At 39.4% G+C, this 17,818-nt stretch overlaps 1 protein-coding gene across 11 annotated transcripts in view; it reads right to left on the bottom strand.

Annotated features, from left to right (window-relative positions):
- Positions 1-1,005, bottom strand: part of BIN1 (bridging integrator 1) — a 98,257-nt gene extending 97,252 nt beyond the window's left edge. For all 11 annotated transcript variants that reach the window (XM_086466239.1, XM_086466237.1, XM_086466234.1 and 8 more), the window contains exon 1: positions 922-1,005. In XM_086466239.1, coding sequence (XP_086322365.1) covers positions 922-1,005 — 84 coding nt within the window. The remainder of the gene's footprint in view (positions 1-921) is intronic.
- Positions 1,006-17,818: the final 16,813 nt, after the last annotated feature.

A 17,818-nucleotide genomic window follows, 5' to 3' on the forward strand; every position in this document is an offset into this window, starting at 1 on the left:
GCAGGAGTGGGCAGATCTGTTCACCCTCCCTCCCTCGAAGATGCACCAGTCCTTATTCAGTCAATGTCATCTCACAGCAAATCACTGAAGACTAAGATGACTGTGCCTGAGATAAAAGCAGCTGATCAATGTCCCTGCGTAAAACGTCTGATAATCCCTACACAGAGCAGGCATCTGGCAGCAGATGCAGCATGCCAGAGAGATGAACGTGAAAAGTATCCATTGCATATTCCTGGCACCTTTTGCTGGCACAGAGGTGGGTGGAGAGCAGCGAAAGGGCTCCCGGGATTCAAAAAACACCCCTCCCTCAGCAGACATAGGCACAATCTTTAAAGACCGTGTGGCTTTTGCTTTACGGCCATTCCAAAACCTGGAGCTCAAGGTCAGCAAAACAAGTAGCGGCTCTCACGCCATGCTGTTAGAAGATAGGGAAGCAAGCGTCCTTCTCCTCACCGTCTTTGAGGTTACGTATTCCTTTAGAATACAGTACTGCTCTTGAAACTGCCGCATAAAGCACAACCTAAACACCATGCAAGAAGGTCTCCTCCTGCTGAAACAATAAGCATCCACGTATTTAAAACACCCGTGCGGCGCTCTCTCCTCCCTCCCCTCTCCCAGCCGAATCCGATGCCATGTTTCTGCCTCTCCTGAGCCTGCAGACGGGCGGTAAACCCTCACAGCTCACCACAGCGGTACTCTGCATTCTCGGGATGCAAAGGGGCCCTAAAGCCAGCGGCAGAGAAGGCAACTGCCACCCTCCCCCCGGGGAGGGACGGGTCAGGGACGGCGCTGCACCCACAGTGAGACGCATCTCTGCTTTCGGGAGGGGGTGTCATCCCCGCTACCCTCACCACCACCCCCCACCATCCCGGTGCAACAGCAGCAGCGCACCCCCCCTTACACCCCCCAAATCTCCCTTACCTTCTCCTGCGCCCGGGTGAGCTTCTTCTGGACGTTACTAGCGATCTTCCCGGCGGTGACCCCCTTGCTGCCCAGCTCGGCCATCTTGCCTCCTTATTTTTTTTTTTTTAACGGGTGGCTGCGGAACGACAGGAAGGGGGCGGGGGGGGGGGGAGAGAACCCGGCGGGCTGGCGATGGCCCTGGCCCTGGCCCCGGCCGCCGCTGCCGCCGCCGCCACCACGGCCGCCGCCTCCCGCCCTCCGCCTTTTAAAGGGACAGTGCGCCCCGCGCCGCCTTAAAGGGGCCGCGCGTCGCCCCGGGAGGGGTGCGATGATGGTGATGCTAGCTGGGGAAGGGGGAAAATAATTGGGGGAAGGTGTTTGCCAGCTTCTCCCCACCCTGCCTGCTTCCGAGGAAGCAGGCAGGGTGGGGAGAAGCTGGGAAGCATCGCGAAGCTGGAGGTGGGATGGAGGGAGAGATGCTGAGGGGTCTCCCGCACCGGAGCGGTGAGCCCCTAGTACCTAAAAAAAAAAGAGCAAGGGGAAATGCTGACTCTTATTAGTCTTCATTAGTAGTCACAGACTGGTTAATCTTAGGTGATGATACGAGTTTGTCGTTGCCTTTCATCCTGCAGCAAAACAGCATTCTTACTCAAGAGATTTGTACCACTAAGTGCTATCGCTGATTGTCCATACTCATAAATTTATGCAACAAACGTACTTTTCAAATTATTTTCCTGGATCTTTAGAAAGTGAGAAATTTCTATTGGGGAGGGGGTTATCTGTAAGTGAATCAAAACCCTGATTTTAAAAAGTAAGGTGAAATTTCAAAATATTTCATCCTTTAATGTACCAATCTTTATGGGACACAGCTAAATGCCTTCACCTCAGCCCTGTCTCTTTGAAAACTGGAATAATCAATCGAGCAACTTGTCTCACAGGAACATTAGGACAGCTAATTACTTAATGTTTGTACAGAACTTTGAATGTGCTGTGGCAGCAGCTTTTTATATGTTTTTGGATTTGCACAAGAATTTGGATTCAGCATGGCTGTTCCAGTTAGGGAGCAATGGTGACAGTGGAGCGCTTTGCATGTCTCCACTACAGAAGTCATTGCAGTCGCAGGGCATTTACTGGAAGAAAACCAACCATGACTGCACAGAGTGCTTTATACACCTAACTTCCCCCAAATTCCTGCTGCCTTAGTCTGTACGGTATTATTGTTCAGCTGTGACTCAACTGCTTTTCAGTGTGGTTGTTCCTGGCCCAAGTATACAACCTGCCCCTTGCCTGCTCTTGTCCCCCTTCAGCGCGCCCGGACTGCCTGACTGCGTACGCTGCACTAATGTCATCGCTTTCACCCCAACAGGTCGGTCGTGCTTTGCTAGACTTACTGTGCAAATACCTTCTGTGAAACTCTATTCCTTCACAAGGTAGGACAAAGCTCTGCTTCCTGGAATACAGGAAGCCACTTCAGTGCTGTTATTCATCTCCTAATACTCGGCTCCAAAGCTTCCCTCAGTTCCACACACTGGGGCTCGGTCAGGTAGTGGGGAAGCTTCCTCCCCAGCCTGCTTCTGCACGCTCATCTCACTACGGCTTTGTGGGAGCTCACCTCTGCTCTGTGTGCACCCAGCACAGCATCGATCAAACCAATGCTCTGCAGACAATTTAAATGTTGAAAGAACTTACATTTGCCGTTGTTTAAATGGAGACTTGCATTTCTTACACCTATTTTAATTGCAAGGTAGTACCAAAACCTACCTGTGTTCCTAGATGATTTCACAGTCATGTTGCCAGATGAAGACCATTATCCACAGAGATTCACACATAGGGAGTAGTGTAGCACTCACTATTGCGATCTAAAGCAACAATGTTGAAGATGATTACTTGAGAGAGCTAGGCCAGATTTTTAATCTTATATTTCATTTATTGTTTCCCATTTTCGCTTCAGTGCTATTTCTGTTCATTCAGAACTTGGAATGAAAACAATTATCTTGCCAGAGCCTTCAGAAACTGTGGGCAGAGAACCTGTCAACAGCTCTTTGTGAGGCCTCATGAGACAATGCCTCTGCATTTCTCGCCTGTTAAGACAATGGCTTTTTTTTAATGACAAAAAGCCTCATTCAGAAACCAGTTTAAATCCATGCTGTACTTCACTTAGGTTAGCAGACATACTATTCCTATTTAACAAAATACTTGGGCATGTGCACTTGGGAAGTACAATGACATAAGACATATTCAGGCTGAAGCGTGTGCATACCTGTGATGCCACACTGTATTGCAAACTGCAATTTTGTTCAATTCCTTTCTACCTTTACACTTAGTGTTCACATCTCTGTGTTTTTTCTACAGATAAACAACTGTGCATTTGTCCCAAATGCATCTCATTTTGCCCATAATTTCAAGCCTTACTAGGTATTTTCATGTTACTTTTCTTGTCCAGTATCACCACTAATTTTGCAGCATTTCACTGTCCAGTATCACCTTGAAACATAATTAATATCCCATTTTCTTTATCCCTTACTCCCCATCTCCTCTTTAGCTGAGCTTTTAAGACTGAAAGATGCACATGTGGTTAAACATTTGTAACATCACGTTTAAAAGAGCAGATGTTTCAGGGTCAGAACACATTCCTCTCTGTCCTACCTCATATATTTGCTTCTCCTGCTTTGGTCTTTTCTTCAGTGAAACTGGTTTTGAAGGGATTTTTGTCTGATTACGTCCTTTCAAGTGAAAAGCGAATAACTGCAGCACATGAGCTGAAAAGAGAGTCCATGGCAAACATCAGACAATTGGGAAACAAAAGTGGCCAGACACACACATTCACCACAATGAAAAACGATGACAAACTGTGTACATTTTAAAAGCTGGGATTAACAGCAAGCATCCACCTCTCAGCATGAGTCATGTCCCAGTTATTTCTGTGCTTGATTGGATCAGCATCAAAGCTGCAAAGCATTTGCAGGGCTCCAGGTGTGTCACAAAAAGTATTCCCCTTGCATGACCCAGTGAGCATCACGTACTATGAGTGGCTATGCATTTGAACATATTTTAGCCAGGTGATATGTGCTGAAGGCTGTTGCTTGGTGGACAGGAGAGGTTTCAGTCCCATGTCCATCCACCACCGTTTTGATCTCAAGCTTATGTTTTTTACAATCCTACAAATGTAAATGATTGTGTCTGTCAGTAGGACTGCACAAAGTAGTAAACATACAGGCTAGCAACTTAACACTTATATTCATTTATGCTTCGTGTCACTGTGAGGCAGAGCTGTCTAACCTTTTAGAAGCCGTTAGTGATGGACTCTGCATGACTGGAGTTAAAAGAAACAGAACTCGATGCTTATACCCATCCCTTGAGATTCATTAAGTTCAGTATGTGCATAGTTGTCTCGTTTATTCTGACACTAGACCCTAGGACACTTCATTTCACCTAACTGTACCCATCTAAACATATGTAGTTTAACTGAAGCTGAGTCACTTAGGCTCCTTTTACAGTTGAAAGAGAGAAACCAGTACCTCCAAAGGACCAGAAAGGTAAAACAGCTTCTAGAAACGTCTCTCCCCTTAGCTACAGAGGGAGCTTAGATGAATAGCTTAAATAGCTAAAGAGAGCCGTTGTGAAACCCACCTGTAGTCCACCTCCCTGCTGACAGTATGATTCGTTTACACAGTTCATAGGGAAGAAGCAAATCTGCCAAACACAATAGCACAAACACACATATTTAACATGTGCATCCCTACCGTGGCCTTTTTATTGCTTTCTTAATTGATTAATACTCTAGTCAATAAATCCCATGTTAGGTCTCAGGACCATAAATCCATTTCACTTCTCAGTTGTCTCAATAAAGAGCGATGAACAGCTCACCTGTTTACAATTAAGCATGTGCTTAAGTGCTTGCTGGGTTGGAGTCTATTATTTTGTAGTTTAGGTACAGTTTATTCCCTTCATTGCACAAATTGTTGTTACATGTTTTTTAATTATTATTATTATTATTCCTGTTTTGCCAAGTTTGTTCATCTGGGAGCAGGATGTTTTCTTCACAATTCCTAATTTAAACTGGTATAAAATTTTAATTTTTAAAGAGTGGTTTCAGCAATGTCCATTAAGATACCTTTATTTTTTTTTGACTTAAGCCTTTTAATTGTAGTTTTTGTGTTTAGAGCTGCAAGCCGTGATAACCAAAATGTATCTGCTTCCCTGCTACTGGTAGCAAAATCTTTTGTATATAATCAGATTCATTTAAATAAAATAATTTTAAAATTACAATAGTAGCAGTCTCTACCATTCATGAAACTAGAAGTATATATTCTCTGCTCCTGTTACAGAGAAGATTAAAACGCAGTAAAATTGATTTTTTGTTTATTTTCAGCAAGGAGTTCTGATTTAAACTTTATAATTATTGTTTTTATAAAATATTTAGGAGAGCTCAGTTAATTAAAGATGTTTACGGCAAATATATATATATCATTATAGATTATTAAAATGTTTAGATTCATACTAAATAATATTATTTCCAATAAATTATTCCAAGAACACTAAAGCCCTTCTCCCTAAGTATTAATATAACACAAGATGGGTCTATTTCAGTCATGATTTCTTGTTTGTATTCAAAGCTGAGGCTCACATTTTAAACAACTCCAAACCCTCTGGTTGTTTGGATCCATAGTCTTGTTCAGGCTCTAACTCCACGCCTAACACTACAAGTCAGTTGGTCTCACTCATTGCCAGTACCACTCCCTTGCTTTGCCGATGTCACTTGAAGGATTAAAGACAGTAAATCCAACACATTGGAAACAGCAAATTACACAAAATATATTATGTAGCAAAACCTAATCGAGTTTTGACTCCAACCTCGCTTGCCTTAAAGAGCTTGCTCACTTTTTTCTTTCCATTGCAGATCATGCATTCTTCTGGGAAAACATCCAGGAAAGGTGACTTCTGTCTTTCCTTTTAACCTGATAACATTATCAAGGGTAATTCAGGCATTGATTTCACCCTTATCTAGTTTGCTTTAGCATTCCTTTCTAACTATATTCTCATGCAAACTCTCCTTTTGTTCTCCCACAGAAAGATGCTGGGAAAGATAAGGAAGTTTCTGCCATAAAAATAATAGATAAAACATTGCCAGTTATGTATTCTGTCCCTTAAAACAAGATGAAACAACTCGGATTTAAAAATAGTGTCCAGAAGGTGTTCTCGCCCACATCTCTCAAACACAACTTCTGTTGAATCTCTTCACTATCTTGTTATGAGAAACAGAAGATGATACCTAAGTGACTCTTCTCGTGTCCTAAACACCAAAAACTACCTAATACCGTAGCACAGAGAAGGCTCCAAAGCTGAGAGCTTTGTCAGTCCAGTTCAGAAAGACTTACCCACTCAGAAAGAGGGAGAGGTAGGAAATAAAATTACATTAAAACTGTCTCATATCCCTCTGAAGACTGTCCCTTGATTGCAAGCTTGCTTGAATTCTTGAGAATTATGTGGTGTTCATGAGATATCTTACCAGCACCTCAAAACTTAGGCAGATTTTTCACTGCATTTCCATGTGCATTTTTGGTTGCTCGATTTAGCTGCATGTAGCTATTTTCTGTTTTCTGCCTGTACCACGAAGTCATCTTAGGCCCTGAATTTGTAACAGATTAACTACTCTTCACTAATAAATAAAGTTAGTAAAGAATGGGAATGATCTGTAAGCTTTGCACAAATACACTTCAAGAAGCTTACCAAAATTCCTGCCCCATCATGCAGGAAAAGAAGGGATTTGGCACATACGAAACTATTTTTTTTTGTCATTATCATCAATCCACAAAGGAGCAGGTAAATGAATCCCATGCTTGCTTTGGAAATTATTCTGAGAATTCTGGAAGACTTCTACTATTTATTAAAATATTTTTAAAATGGAAATTAATTGTATACCCTTAAAAGATGGGCCACTCTATCCCTGCCTATACCTATGGTAGAACACACGGCCCATTCAGTGGAATCATACAAAGGATATCATATCACCAGGATACCATATCATCAGCACAAATCATCATCAAACCCAGAAAATATTTTCTATAAAATAAACCTCCACAAGGTTTCACATTGGTGATAACCATGCCAAGTAGACTTCTGTAATGGTGACAGTTGCCCCAGTTGCAGTGTCTTCCTCCTTGCTTCCAATACCATTAGCCTCATTTTATTTCCTTGGTAACGAAATTGAGTGACTCATTCAGTACAAATTGTTTACAAGAGCTATCTCACTTTCGTTTACTGTAAGCTCACTATCACTTCAGATTTGTGCAGTTTTCAGAATTATCCATCTCTTTGCTTTTGGTGTTTGGGATTTGGTTTTTCAGAAAAGGAGGACTGTAACCTTATCGTTTGGGCAAGTGCCAAATTCTGCACGTATTCAATACACCTTTACTATACAATCTATTCTAATTAATAATTACTGACATTTATAATAGTGTTTTCCTAGTCCTGAACCAGGACTGAGCCACAGAAAACACAACACAGACAAATGCAAAAAAAAATTATTCTTACCTGTAACAACTCAGCCATTTCCACCAGCTCGCTTTATCAAGTCTGCTAAAGACTTTCATAAAGATTCAGTGAAAAACAGTGAAGACCTCAAAAGAATTAAAGATCCACAGCAAGTAATTTAAAAGTTAACTGTACAACTTTGCAAAAACCACTCTCGGAATCACTAGTTTTTATTAAGGGTAAATCAATACAAATGTTTGCATTCGTAGTCAAAAAATCCAATGTAGGAAAACAATGCTTCTGGATATTATAAACACTTTAAGGAACTTTTCAAACTATGCATGTGCTTTATTCTTGATACTATTATTTGGTGCCCACCAAAGGGTTAATTTCTAGTGGAAAGAAAAGAACAGATTTGAGAGAATTAAAGTGGATGTTTACTGTATGTAAGCCTTCATGCACTGGAATCATTTAGTTATCTAGATGCCAGCTGCATCACTCAGATAGTCCACCGTAAAAATAATGAGGGTCCATGCATTGCGATAGTACTTAGAAAACTTAGCAAACCAGGAATGAAGCATAAGCCATTCTGAAAGAAAAGAGCAGGTGATCCCATCAAAATGGGTTTTAATGTGAACAGCTCTTGCTATTCCAACGTGGAATCTTACCTAAATTCTAAATACTGTACTTGACAGCTGCAGACACTTTGCTGTTTCCAGCTTTGGTAAATTACCAGTTTTCTTTTATTCATAGACAAATATGTGATCCATGATTGACTATGGAATATTACAGAGCCTTAGAATTGAGGGTCACCTAGTTAGAATTGATACATTTCTCTTCACAGATTATATGACATTTTTACGTATCGTTCAATGCCCTGACATCTTGAAGTGTCCCTGTCAAATTTAACAGAAAACATTTACAGAGTCTTGAAGTAAGCATCCTCGACAGTTTAATGAGTCACAGCCTCCTGTATACAGGTATCAGGGTCATCAGCATACTAGAAGGAATAAACATAAATGTCAAGCTAAACTTCTGTTTTGTTTCCAAACTCTATTTCGAAACAAGGCAACTCTATCAGATAAACCAACCAAACATCTTAAATTGTGAAACTTTTTCTTACCATGTCACTGTACAAGTGATGGAAATATATGCTATTTCTATTACTTTTCTCTGAAAGCCAAAGAACAGGTCTGGAAATGTTGCAGCATCTCAACGTCTTTACTAGGAATACAGCATGTTCTCTCAAAAGCCCACCTTTTGGAATCACATGAATAGGTTTCTAGACAAGAAGAAAATATCAAAATCTGAATCCCAAAAACTCAAAACCAGAAAGGTAGGGAGAATTAAGCCATTGCTTCAACATTTTCATTTATTTTAAGGCATTCGTGGTGATTTCTTTCCCTGCATACTTTGATGATAGTGACATTGAGTCATAAGCTAAGAGAAGACATGAGATGTGATACTTCTCTCTTGGATATGTAGGTAAAGATAAATTTAGTTTCTATATTGCAAAAATGTGTTGCTTGGAAAACAACCAGAGAACCTCCTTCTACTCTTCCCACAACTGCTCCTAATGTGTTGACTAGGAGCAGTACGCCCCTTCCCTTGCACATGTGAGACGCCGGTCCCTTCACTGTGTGAAATCCTTAAGTGCTTTGCTTTCCCCATTTATATCCCCTCATGCAGACTTCCTATAGCTATTTATTGCAGGTACAGCCCTGATAGTTTAAGAGGAGTGAGGATCTCTTTCCTGCCAGGGGAATGTGGTCACAATCAGCATCACCTGGTTTGATATGTGGCAAAAACTTGACAAGAAAGAGTACAGTGATGAGAAAGTCAAGAAAGAGCAACGCAAAATGACGAGGTAGTCTCACATCTCCACATTCAGGCAGACGTTTCACAAAACTGAAGTTACTTGGGCCAAAACAGGAGCGTGGTGCCAGGCTAACCTCATTTGACCAGCTAATTCTGATAAACCAGGTCAAACTTACGTGCACAAACCTGGGCTGAATGTGTGAACTAAACCTGGCTGCATCTACGCTACCAGCTTGAGCCTCTACCATATTAGCTGAAGGGAAAGATTGACTAGTTGGAAGTTTGCTAGGTTTCCCAAAGACCAGTCCCTATAAAGGAAAAAAGTTGCATGAGTTGCAGTGCTCACGTACACATTTCAATCTAAACAAGAAACTGAAAATAACCAAAAATACCCAAATAGAGTAACTCCAAATTCGAGGAAGGAAAGGCTTCAATATTTTCATTCCCTGTCACCATCTGACACCTTTGAGGAAACAAAGGAACCTGCATGAAAATGTGTCAGATAAATTCTTGCTTGAAATGGGAACCTGAAACTGTGAAAACAAGCTATAATTTACAGCTACTGCTAACGTTTTCCTCCCCTTTCTGAAAAGGCCGTTTCTCCACTCAGTAATTCTATCTTATATGCAAAGAAGAATGAAAGTGAAACTGCTTATTGCAAATATTTTATTTCAAATAAACATCCAGAATATGTCTGTTGTTAAAAAAAAAAAGTGCAAAATCATGATAAACTAATCTAATTTCTCCTACTCTGTCCGTACGGCTTTTTTGTTCACACATTTTTTCCCCAGATACCATTTAGACCAGTGTTGTGATTTTAGAAATTTTGAATGTCTTATTACAAAAAGAAAAAAAAATTAAAATTTCAGTTATGGTCTGATCTTTTCAAATCCAAAGGATGTAGTTGTTCTATATTCTAGCTTTGGGGATTGGGAAGAGACTGTTCATCATCTACTCTTCCTTCACTGGGGTCATTAGCTTGCTTATAGCTCCAATACTGTTGTCACACTACTGTGAGCAATAGAAGACTTCATACTCACAAACAGATATGAGAAAATAAGTACACTGCACACTGCAGCTGCTCATTTATCTTCCAGAAACTGGTAGCAAACAGAAACCTAAAAGGCAACTATTACAAGAGAACAGTATTTTTAGTTTATATAACACTAGTGAGCTCCATCACAAGACAAAGCAAATGGCCTGTATAAGAGTAATCTTGCACAGCCTTATCCTCTGGGTGTGTGCATGCTGACAGATCTTCTGAGATCCTAGATGTAAACCAAACCAAACCAAAACAAAACAAACCCTTCCTAGCATGCCAACATGTTCCAGGTTTACCAAGACTTACTTGGTAAACATTCAGCAAGGCAAGCAACCCTACATTCCCTAAACAGAGCAACAAATAGGTACAAGTCAGCTGCCAATCCTACCAATACTACTTCTACTCATAGCCTCATAGGGGTGTGATAATCCTAGAAACCACACAATTCACAGAATCACAGAATTCTTTCCTACTGAAATTACATATTCCCACTCTATATAGGAAACTTTTTTTAAGGGGCGGAGAACAAGAAGGTTTGACCTTGCCGTTAATGAAATGTATCCTGAAGATATTTCATTAATTATCCTATCCACAAAACTCACAGCAAACAAGTCTTCATCATCTTACATAAATATCAGAAAAGATACATATAAACACACACAATTTTTGGCTTTAGACCATATGGGATGGAACTGTGCCCTAGACGTGTTTTGGTAAAGCTAATCAGATCAGCTATGCTCTTTTTTAAAAAAATAGTTTACAGGCTCCTACTCATTGATATGGAAGGGTAGAGACAGCTCTTTGGACACAACAAGCACTAGTCCCCCATTCTCTTGCAGTTAGAGGTTCCTATCCATCCCATAGCAATGCCCAGTTGATGACAAAGAACATACTGCATCAATGCTGTCTTTGACACCTGTTTCTTTTGGCCCCTTGGTTACAAAACCACTAGTCACTAAAAAACCAAATCAGAATCACAGAAACCAACCAAGGAAAATATCTTCTAGCTAGCAGTTCTTACCTTTTTTGATTTGCCATCCTCTTAAAAAATGTCCCATAAAAACACTAAAGTATGACACAACACACTTCCTTGTTTTAGTCCTTCTTTATAGATCCCTGAGAAATAAATAATGGATTCTCACTGTTCACTGCTTCTGAGGCTAAACATCACTCTTCCAGTCAAGCGGTCCAGCATTAGACTTCCAAATTTTAGATGCCAAGAACATGTTGATAACCAATAAAGAACTGGAGGCTGCTTCCACTGGTTGCATTATCTTAAAGACATCTAAAAAGTATGAACTCTTTTCTCCTAACTTTTTTCTTGCATTATGCGGTTGAAATATTAGTCATAAAAGTGAAGCAAAGGCCTAGGAAAGATTTTCTCTACTGAGAAGTGGCCAATACAGCGGAAAAGCCTCAGCACCCTGACCTAACCCATCATCTGGGAAGCATACGATTGTTCCCCATCCACTGTATATTTTTCTGTAGTTTAATTAATTTTAATTCTACTTGAATTGAACAATTGACATTTTATCACTTCTCATGGCAGAGACTCATTAATAGACCGCTATTTTCTGTGCCAATAGAATGAGGGTAGTGTTCTATTTGTAATTTTTTTCTAGCCAAATAGTTACATAAATTTTATTTGCACTCTCCCTCTCCCATAGTATTAGATGTGAAACGCCAACATTAGAAAGTACTTATAAGTGCACATAATATCAAACTATACATCAACATAATTGCAGTACTTAAAATTACTACTCTTGCATTCCAATGTGGCCCAGTGTCACGACAGATTAAAACATTAACTCCTGCTATACATTCACCAATAATGTCTTATCCATCAAGATGACCCAACATCAGAAGATGTAGAAAGTGGAATTCAACACACTGAAACTGTTCACTGTCGGCCTAAAACCTTCAGTCTTGCAAACAGATAAACATTAGAGACATTTGCTTTGGTAGAGTAGCATGGCTGAATTAGAATCTTTCCTGCGTTGACTTAATCTCACATAGCCAATGAATGGGTAAATGCAGCCATTCCCTGCAGTCTTAGCTGGTGAGAAGACTGATGGATCAACTGCATGATTAGAAATGAATTAGACATGAATTAGACATGAATTAGAAAGCTTCGCCAGCTGAGATTAATGTCTCAGAAATCTGCAAAGTTGGGATTTTTTGTAACCACCATTAAAATACAACACAGGATAGAAGCCAGATAAATGGCTGCCCGCACTTCTGGCACTGATACCTATTTTATCGCAAAACTAAACTGACTAGCATCTAGTAAATTATTATGTCTTGGATGAATTCTGTGTGAAAATAATTGTATGTTATTTCATACAACTTCATCTGAAAATAACTGGTGTTTCATAGTTATCATAATTACTACACATTTGTTATCTATGAATTTGTCACAATAACATAAAAGAAGCATCTAAACATCTATGTGTGACAGTGAAATATTGATTGCCTTTTCAGTGGTATCTTAGATGACAATTTTTAACCAAGCCCTTCCAGATACATGTAACTAATTCCCACATACCTTTTTGATTCTTTAGTCATTTAGAGTTAATGCTTCCTTTTTCCATCTGGGATGAGACTATCTCTGCAGTATTTGGGAATCTTCAAGCAAATTCTAGTGGTTACCCCTATCTGCATAAAGGAGACAAAGACCTTCACAAGCTGAGCTACTGAAGGAGACTTGTCTAAACATTTTTTTAACCTTCTCTTTGTCTACACCTGCAGTTGTAAGCCAAGGTAAGCACTAATTCAGTTAGAAAAACAAACAGCTGATAACCAATTGCCAAAAGGAACCTGGCTGCTAGAGTTAACATGGATGAAATCTTGATATTATCTAAGAACTTATCTGAGAAAAATTCTTAAGCATCCCTTCTTATCAGCTTCCCTGAGACCCAGGTCAAAGACTTCTCTTCTATCACAAATTAGCATCTTTAATGTACATTATAGGGGTTTCACTTAATTGCACACCCTAGATTGTCCATGTTACAATTTCTTGCATCCTAATAATCTGATTTTTTTTTTTTTGGCTGTAATTGTGGATGTGTCAACATTGATGTATCACATATTTCTCTGTCAACGATTCCTTTAGCATGTTAGTCATGTTCTGTCTACAGTTCTTTGACATTTCCCACAAATACTTCCAAAAAATGGCCTTCATAAGCTGGCATCCTTTCTAATTTTAATCACGTCAACATTTGGTGTTGGGGAGGATACCACATGATGCTATTTTCCAGACCACTTGTAACAGTTACTTGCTTCTGTATGGTTGAGGAGGTTTTTTTTGTGTGCATGTCTTATGTGAAATACTTTCATATGGGCATCACTTTATCTCATATTATTCTGCCTTTCCCGTTTGTGTCCCAGCATGCACTTTAAACTGTACAAATCTCCTGTAAATGCTAATATTCAGACAAATTATTAAGATAATGCATATCAGGTCAGTTTGGTAATTGCCTGCATGCATATTCCTGGCTCATGACAATGCAACTTTGCTTAAATATTCTTTATTGCAGGTTTCTTGCATTATTTGGCACTTGTCAGAAGCTAAGAGCCCCCACAAACTTTCTGCAGTTCAGGTGACAAGTGGCAACCTGAATGCAAATCCTTATCTGCGTTTTGCAGACAAATTTAACCTACTTTAAATGTATCCCAAAGAGCTACTACTGCTTACTGGTTTCTCGAATTTGCCTGAGCAACTTTCTTTCTGAAAAGATACTGGTTAACTTCAGCAAAGTTGGGCAAATCCATGGCTCATGTCCTGCACAGGGGAAAGCACACAACTTTTTGCCTTTAAGAAAAATGTTTCATTCGTACTTCCAATTTTTTTCTCTCAAAAATACAGAAACAATGCAATCTGAACAATCTGCTCACACCTTTCAACTTCTGGTTTAGACATCAATTCTACACTTGACTGATTTGAAACAATAATGGTAAAAGCAGATCTTAGCCTGAAACTCAACTGTAGCAAATACACTCTTGCAGTTGTTTATCCCTCAGATGCTTCCTTCCAAAATCCCTGACTCCAGCCTTCTCGTTGTCTGAGTAAAGTGGGCTTCTATTGTATTGTAATTCAATTTACACTTCAATTTAACTGTTTCCCAACTAGATAAACACTTGGCAGCAAACAGTATGTTTCAAACATTGCCAAGGTTGGTACATTACCCTTTAAATGGTGTCAGAAGATCCCCTGTTTACTGCAGTGCAGGACTGAAATTTACAATAGGGCCTGAAACACACGAAATAAATACCCCCTCCGTTATTTCCTGTCCTTACTCTTCTCTCACCAAGATTTGTAATCTCTTCAGAGTAGGAACTGTCTTTATTTTGAATTTTGCATGATAGCAGGTAGTGGCAAAGCTCAATGATTAACAAACTCCGTTAAAGATAAATCTCAGCATGAGGCACATGGGACTGCAAAGGCTGGATTTTCTCTAACGAGGGCTCCATGAAACTTCAGACATACTGTACTATTTGTTACATCCAAATTCCTGTTTTAAGCAAGTAAATGCAAAAGATGAACACAGGTTGAGCACATTTACACATACGAGGGCTAAGAGTCGTTGTAAAACACGTATAACAAAACTCCTCTATCTTTAAGAAGTTACAGTAAGTACATTGCTTTTAGCTATAATTTTTTTTTCATAGATACATAATCACGGACTTTTACTGAGGAACACTATTAAGGCAGCACCACCTAGTGGTACCGAAACCACAGAGAAGTACTTTCAGTGGGTTTCTTGAAGAAAATTACTTTGGAAACCACAGGGGAAACTCTCAGATGAAATTATTTTTAAAAGACTCACGTGACATATGCATGGGTTTTTTTTTTTTAAATTCAGCATGAACATGAATAAACAATATTTGCAAGATCTGGATATACATTAACTTATTTTCTGTGTCAATACCCTTTGAAAGGGAAAAAAGTAAGTGACTAATAATCACAGAGGATAAAATATTTCCCTTTTTTTTGTGCATAGATATATACAAATACGTATTTTTGAAGTGATGAGGTATTAAAATAGTTACTACTCACACTCTTCCATCTAACTTTATTTTTTACTGCTGCTGGTGTAAAATTTACATGAAAACCTACATATGACTAAGAAATACCCAGCAACTTTGGACCTTTTACCTAATATGTTCCAACAGACATTCCAGTGAACCATAGTTTATCTTGCTTCAATATATACAGTCCATGACAGAGACAATCACCTTGCAAAAATCAGAAGGGTCCAATGCGTAAGACCAGTTGGACTTGTCTTCCACAGTGATTGTATTGGCATATGTATTTACATCTGTCCTAAGCAGCTGTACAGCACTGTGACTATAACTTGGTAGTATTTTAAATCATCTTGGCATCAGCTTTTCACATGACCTTGTAAATCCTCTATTGACACTTCAGGAGGTGAAAAACACTCCGATGCCTCTGCCTCCACGGGAGCCTGCCAGTGCAAACTAACATTGCTCTGGAACATCAAGAATTAGTGATCTGTTACATCCCTTCAGTCTTTCCCTGGGCACACACAGGGGAAGTCTGGCATTACCAAAGATGTAAATATTTAGTAATTATATGATAGCATTTTTTCAAGTTATAAACATTATGTGACAACATAACTTCAGAAGGAAAGACCTCAATGATCAAAACCAGTCTTCCCCCATCCTACATGGAGTCCACAGCTCACCTCTCCAGTTCCCTAACCTTGATGTATGCTTCCGTAGATTATCTATTTGGTATAGCCCCAAGTCTCTACTCTGTGTGGCTCTCCTACTCCCCTTCCCCAGTCCTGTGCGTGACAGAACAACTCTTCTGTTTCTAGCTCCAAACACACACCCAGTGCCTACTTCTCTCATGTTCACAGCTGCCAGGCATGCTACTCTCCATCCATCATCAATGCCGGGGTATTTAAGTTCCTCATAAGTTTCATTCACCAGTGGCACACAATTTTGATGGAGTTGTGACTACTTCACCATTGACCTCATGTATTCCTTCCACGCCTGTGTACCTACAACAGAGTAAGAAAAAACAGAGAACAGACTAACTGAATACAGTGATTCTAGTTAAACGATCGCTTTACAGAATTCTTTTCACCATGCTCCATCATTTGGTGGTGGTTTGTTTTTTTTTTTTCTTCACCATTTCTCACAGTAAATTTATTCTAAATTCTCATTCTCCTGATGGCTTGAAACTTTCTACACCAGCTTATTCAGGGCTAGCTGGTGATACTTGTTTGGGTAGGCATTGCCCTTTAAGGAGTAAACACCTTAACTTGAAGGTATTTGAAAAGAACATTTATCTCCTCTCTCAATATTCACTTTTCCAGACTATTTACATGAACATTTTTGTGGATACATTTAGTATCTTGCAGATATCCATGTTTCTACTACCTGCTATCTAATCCAACTGGAAGGAGCATAATCAAGTCAGCGTAGTTTTGTGTCCAAAGAAACAAGTTCTCCTAAGTCCATGGTTACATAGCTTCCAGATGTGCCAGGGCTTGATCTGCAAAGCTTGTGATCTGCTTAAATCACAGGGAGGAAGAGCAAAAAGCACCACTCACAGAAATTTTATTAACCTGGTAATCTTAGCAGTTGCCTTACCTGTTCAAATCAAACACCACCTTTCTTGAACAGATAACCATGCTGTACATAGCACTTCAGATGCACTCTTACCTATTCTTCCCCAAGCTCTATCAGAGATACTTCATCTCATACATTCTAGGCTGTATTTTTCATTATTCCAACACATTTGCAATTTCTTCTCATCAGTGATTACCTAAGTCTTCCTCTACACATTTAATTTCCAACTGGTGAGCTCCTCAAATTCTTTTTACTCCCTACATACATGTCTTTTGCTATTAAATTCTATCCCAGCTCTATTACATTCTGAGTTCTGTTGTTTGGGGTTTTTTTTTATATGTACACTTTGTGCCTTCACTCTTTATATTATTAATACTCTTCCATGTAGTAAGCAATTGTCATTAATCAAACCATTACATTAGAATATTAGAATCACTCCTAGGGTAACTTTGCCAGTAACATTCCTGCAGAATGACCATACTCTTAATATAATATTATCTCTCCTACAGCCAGGTCATTACACACCTTAAATTCTTGTATGAATCCCCATCTTTTCTAGCTGAACTAGTAACTTCCCATGTAGCAGCAAATCTTCTATCTAACACGGTAAAACATCTAAGATGCTAAAGAAAAAATGCAATTATAAATAGCAATAAAAATAAGAACCAGGACTTGTAAATTCTGTATAAATATTTTATTATGTATAAAAGACAACTTACATGGATAGATGCTCTATTAAAACAAATCACAGGCTTTCTGTTTTCATAAAAAGATTCAAATGCTTTAAAGAGCATTTTAAAATGCCTCTTCCCCTCTTCTACAGTGATGCATTACTTAGGGACTGACACCAAGTAGCAAACGTACTGCAACATAGCAATGGCTGGTGCTTCTACTGATGCTATGACAATGCAAAAGGTGGGCACCATACAGAATCCAAATTTGGACTCAAGGCTTGGGCTCTTTCGTCCCCAAGTCAACAAA

This window comes from Leptosomus discolor, chromosome 5 (genome assembly GCF_034619465.1).
Source record: "Leptosomus discolor isolate bLepDis1 chromosome 5, bLepDis1.hap2, whole genome shotgun sequence".
In the NCBI taxonomy this organism is placed as follows: domain Eukaryota; kingdom Metazoa; phylum Chordata; class Aves; order Leptosomiformes; family Leptosomidae; genus Leptosomus; species Leptosomus discolor.